This window comes from Chiloscyllium plagiosum, chromosome 35, assembly GCF_004010195.1.
Source record: "Chiloscyllium plagiosum isolate BGI_BamShark_2017 chromosome 35, ASM401019v2, whole genome shotgun sequence".
Taxonomy (NCBI): Eukaryota; Metazoa; Chordata; class Chondrichthyes; order Orectolobiformes; family Hemiscylliidae; genus Chiloscyllium; species Chiloscyllium plagiosum.
In genome coordinates, this window is record NC_057744.1 from 39,255,371 (window position 1) to 39,261,057 (window position 5,687).

Consider the following 5,687-nt stretch of genomic DNA (forward strand, 5'->3'; position numbering starts at 1 on the left):
ATAGTCAACATGGTTTCGTCAAGGGCAGGTTGTGTCTCACAAACCTCATTGAGTTTTTTGAGAAGGTGACTAAGCATGTAGATGTGGGTAGGGCAGTTGACGTGGTATACATGGACTTCAATAAAGCCTTTGATAAGGTTCACATGGTAGGCTATTGGAGAAGCGCAGAGGCATGGGATTGAGGGTGATTTAGCAGTTTGGATTAGAAACTGGCTTTCTGAAAGAAGGCAGTAAGTGGTGGTTGATGGGAAATATAGCCTGGAGTCCAGTTACTAGTGGTGTGCCACAAGGATCTGTTTTGGGACCACTGCTGTTTGTCATTTTTATAAATGACTTAGACGCAGGCAAAGGTGGATAGATTAGTAAATTTGCAGATGACACTAAAGTCGGTGGAGTAGTGGACAGTTTGGAAGAATGTTACAGGTTGCAGGGGGAATTGGATAAACTGCAGAATTGGGCTGAGAGGTGGCAAATGGAGTTCAATGCAGCTAAATGTGAGATGATGCACTTTGGGAAGAATAACAGGAAGGCAGAGTACTGGGTCAATGGAAAGATTCTTGGTAGTGTGGATGTGCAGAGGGACCTTGGAGTCCATATACATAGATCCCTGAAAGTTTCCACCCAGATTGATAGTGCTGTTAAGAAGGCATATGGTGTGTTAGGTTTCACTGGTAGAGGGATTGAGTTCCGGAGCCACAATATCATGCTGCAAGTATATAAAAAGCTAATGCGGCCGCACTTGGAATATTGTGTACAGTTCTGGTCGCCATATTTCGGCAAGGATGTGGAAACATTGGAAAAGCTGCAGAGGAGATTTACCAGGATATTGCCTGGTCTGGAGGGAAGGTCCTATGAGGAAAGGCTGAGAGACTTAGGTCTGTTCTCATTGGAAAGGCGGCGATGATAGAGACATGCAAGGTGATCAGAGGATTAGATAAGGTAGACAGTGAAAATCTTTTTCCTAGGATGATGATGTCAGCTTGTACGAGGGGGCATAACTATAAATTGAGGGGTGATAGATTTAAGACAGATGTCAGAGGCAGGTTCTTTACTCAGAAAGTGGTAAGGGCATGTAGTTAACTCATCACTTTCTCATGTTCCAGGATTTTGACCCAGCGACAATGAAGGGATGGCAATACAGTTCCAAGTCAGGATGGTGGTGGGGGGGACGGTTTGGAGCTTAACTTGCAGGTGCTGTTCCCATTCATCTGCCGCCATTGTCTTTCTACAAGGTAAGGCCACAGGTTTAAAAAAATGCTGTTGAAGGAACTTTGGTGAGTTGCTGAAGTGCACCAGTCACGGAGTGAGTGAATGACTGAAGTGATGAATAAGCTGCCAAGTAAGTGGGCTACTTTAATTTGAATGACATTGAGCTTCAAGTCTTATTGGAGCAGGACTCATCCAAGCAAGTGGAGAGCATATCAACATTCCTGACTTGTGGTTTGTAGATAGTGAACAGGCTAGATCTGTTGGAAGATCATCTTATTTGGCGAAGAGTTTAGAAAAGGGGGGACGGAAAATTCTGATCTAATCAAAAGAAACTATCGGTTTTAAATATGAACTTACATTTCCTTCATCAGCAGTACTAAATTGCATAATTAATTCAGCATTTGGATTACAAGTTTGTTATTGTATTAATTATTCCAAGTGTTTATACCACTTATTCAACTCCTAAATATTAGATGATTGCATCTAATATTTACAGATCTTTGCAAAAGAAACCCAGCACTAGGGAACCCTCCCTGAGAGGCTAGATAATAAGCACCAAACTGTCGAGAGGCCAATTCCTGTAATTCCCTAAATATAGCTTTTTAGGAGATATGGTTAGCAAGTTTGCAGATGACACTAAAATTGGAGATGTAGTGAACAGCGAAGAAGGTTACCTCATACCTCAGATGAGCTAATGAGCTGAAGAGTAGCAGATGGAGTTTAATTTAGATAAATATTTGGTGCTGTATTTTGGAAAGGCAGGACTTATACACTTAATGATAAGGTGCTGGGGTGTGTTGCTGAACAAAGAGACCTTGGAGTGCAGATTCATAGCTCCTTGAAAGTGAAGTCACAGGTAGATTAAATAGTGAAGAAGGCATTTGGAATGCTTGCCTTTATTGGTCAGTGCATTGAGTGTAGGAGTTAGAAAGTCATGTTGCAGCTGTACAGGATATTGGTTCGGCCACTTTTGGAAAACTGCATGCAATTCTGGTCTCCCTGCTATAGGAAAGATGCTGTGAAACTTGAAAGGGTTCAGAAAAGATTTATAAGGATGTTGCCAGATTGGAGGGTTTGAGCTACAGGGAGAGACTGAATAGGGTGGCACTGTTTTCCCTGGAGTGTTGGAGGCTGAGGGGTGACCTTATAGAGCTTTATAAAATTTTGAGGGGCATGGATAGAGTAAATAGTCAAGGGCTTTTCCCAGGATGAGGGGAGTCCAAAACTACATGGCATAGGTTTAAGGTGAGAGGGGAAAGATTTAAAAGGTTGACATTAAGAAGGAGGACGCACTGAAAATTCTGAAAAACAGAAGGATAGATAAATCATCAGGGCCAGATGGGATATACCAGAGGTTACTACAGGAAATGAGGGAAGAGATTGCCGCACCTTTGGCGATAATCGTTGTGTCCTCACTGTCCATTAGAGTAGTACCAGATGATTGGCGGGTGGCAAATGTTATTCCCGTACTCAAGAAAAGGAACAGGGATAATCCTGGAAATTACAGACTTACGTCTCTGGTGTGCAAAGTATTGGAGAGGATTCTGAGAAGTAGGATGTGTGATTACTTGCACAGTTTGATTAGAGATAGTCAGCATGGCTTTGTGAGGGGGAAATCATGTCTCACAAACCTGACTGAATTCTTTCAGGATGTGACAAAACACGTTGATGAACGTAGAGCAGTGAATGTGGTATGCCTGGATTTTAGTAAGGCATTTGATAAGGTTCCCCATGGTAGGCTCATTCAGAAAGTAAGGAGGCATGGGATACAAGTAAACCTGTCTGTCTGGATACAGAATTGGTTGGTCCTTAGAAGACAGAGGGTGGTAGTAGATAGAAAGTATTCAGCCTAGAGCTCAGTGACCAGTAGTATTCCACAGAGATCAGTTCTGGGACCTCTGCTCTTTGTGATTTTTACAAATGACTTGGATGAGTGGAAGCGTGGGTTCGTAGGTTTGCCGATGGCACAAAGGTTGGTGGAGTTGTGGATAGTGTGGAGGGTTGTTGTAGATTGCAACAACACATTGACAGAATACAGAGCTAGGCTGATAAGTGGCAGATGGAGTTCAACTTGGAAAAGTGTGAAATCATTTGCTTTGGAAGGTCGAATTTGAATGCAGAATACAGGGTTCAAAGCAGGATTCTTGGCAGTATAGAGGAACAGAGGGATCTTCGGTCCATGTCTATAGATCTGACCTTGGAGTAGGATAGCAGGCTGGCACAACATCAAGGGCTGAAGGGCCTGTGGTGTACTGTTCTATGTTATATGTGTTCTAAGGGGCACTTTTTCATGCAGAAAGGGTGATGCATGTTTGGAATGAGCTGCCAGAAGTAGTGGAAGAGGCTTGTACAAGTACATTTAAAATGCTTTAAAAACATGAATCAGAAGAGTTTTGAGAGACATGGGCCAAATGGGTCTATATTTATTTAGGATATCTGGTCGGCATGGATGAGTTCGACGGTTACAGAGGTCTTATTACATATCATTGCAGCAGGTGGGATGTGAATCTACCAATGGTGCCACAAGAGCCTGAAGTATAATCACCTAGTTATTTTTAATCTGCCTTCTTGGATATATTATGGAAGAGGGACCTTGAACCTGGGCCTCACAGATCAAAAGTAGGGCTCCTACTTCTGCACCACAAGTCCTCAATTTTACTCGGTTACATGTGATTAGACATCTTAATTTGTTATTAAACACAGTGAGCTCAGTTTTACAAGTTGCTAGTTGTAAATAAGTTGTGTATAAATGGATTCTGATGGTGGACTTCAGCCAGAGATTCAGATGGGCTCCTATATAAATAGGATCAGACAGGAACTAGGGTTTGGTTTAGGAGATACACATGCATCCTTTATAAAGAAATGTTCATATAATCTGTGAAGACTGATTCTAGTTCTATCTTTCTTTAATTGGTTTTCTGGGTTATAACATAAGTGAATGCAGCAACAAGCTGCCAGGGAATTTCTATAACCCTCCTGACAACATTAAAATACTCACGTAACTTTGTGTCACGAATATGTATACCAGGAAGATGAATATTTATGTCACAAAACTGTAACTTTTGTTGTGATCTGGATCGAATGGAGATACTCTCAACTAATTGTAAAACAGATGTGCAACTGGAACAGTGTACAAGTACAACTGTACAAATAACTCTGCTAAAATATTAATGATGTATGTAGAGATTATCTCATCCTCCTGGAACAGCGGTGGCCCAAGCATCTACTCTACCAGAAGTAACTTTCATTCTTGCACACCATGAACAGGAAGTTCACTCTACTCCATATTCCAGCCTCTTACCTTTCTCTCTTTTTTGCCAAAGCTGAGTCCAGGTGTACCTTTCTCCACTAATAAACAAGAAATGCCTTTGGGACCCTTGTCTCCAGTTCTGCACATCAACACGTACAGATCAGTGTCTCCTCCACCACTGATGAAAGCCTGAGAAGAAGTGAGTTCCAATAAATAGCCAATCTGACAGGCCTGGCAATTCATGAACAGTGACATTCTCAAAGATCTGATCAGCAAGCAATACAAATGGACAACATTATTGAAATTATCAAATGGCTTTAGCAAACACATTTGAACATGTTTCATGATGTTGTGGCTATTACGGAGACATGGCTAGAACAGGGACAGGATTGGCTGTTGCAGGTTCCAGGATTTAAATGTTTTAGTAGGGTCAGAGGTGGGGGTAAAAGAGGGGGAGGTGTGGCATTGCTTGTCAAAGATAGTATTACAGCGGTGGAAAGGACGATGGATGAGGACTTGCCATCTGAGGTAGTTTGGGCTGAGGTTAGGAATAGGAAAGGTGAGGTCACCCTGTAAGGAGTCTTTTACAGGCCTCCCAATAGTCCTAGAAACGTAGAAGAAAGGATAGGGAAGGTGATTCAGGAGATGAGTGACAGTAATAGGGTGGTTGTTATGGGGGACTTTAACTTACCTGATATTGATTGGGAAAGCTATAGCTCAAATTCGTTAGATGGGTCAGTGTTTGTTCAATGTGTGCAGGAGAGTTTCCTGACACAATATGTAGACAGGCCAACAAGAGGTGAGGCCATACTGGATTTGGTTCTGGGTAACGAACCAGGCCAGGTGTTAGAATTAGAGGTAAGTGAGCACTTTGGGGATAGTGACCATAATTCGGTGATTTTTACTCTCGTGATGGAGAGGGATAAGTGTGTACTACAGGGCAAGAGTTATAGCTGGGGTAAGGGAAATTATGATGCGGTGAGGCATGACTTAGGATGTGTGGCTTGAAAAATTACACTCCAAGGCAAGAGTGTAAATGATATGTGGAACTTGTTCAAGGGGCAACTACTGAGTGTCCTTGATAATTATGTACCTGTCAGGCAGGAAGGAAAGGGTCGTGCGAGGGAGCCGTGGTTTAATAAGGAATTGGAATCCCTTGTTAAATGGAAGAGGGCGGCCTACCTCAAGATGAGACGTGAAGGTTCAATTAGGGCGATTGAGAGTTATA

The 5,687-nt window shown here is 42.4% G+C and overlaps 1 protein-coding gene across 2 annotated transcripts in view; it reads right to left on the reverse strand.

The window, feature by feature from the left end:
- The window catches only part of acad8 (acyl-CoA dehydrogenase family, member 8), a 103,229-nt gene that overhangs the window by 47,486 nt on the left and 50,056 nt on the right, over window positions 1-5,687 (reverse strand). For both annotated transcript variants that reach the window (XM_043676960.1, XM_043676961.1), the window contains exon 6: window positions 4,511-4,648. In XM_043676960.1, coding sequence (XP_043532895.1) covers window positions 4,511-4,648 — 138 coding nt within the window. The remainder of the gene's footprint in view (window positions 1-4,510; window positions 4,649-5,687) is intronic.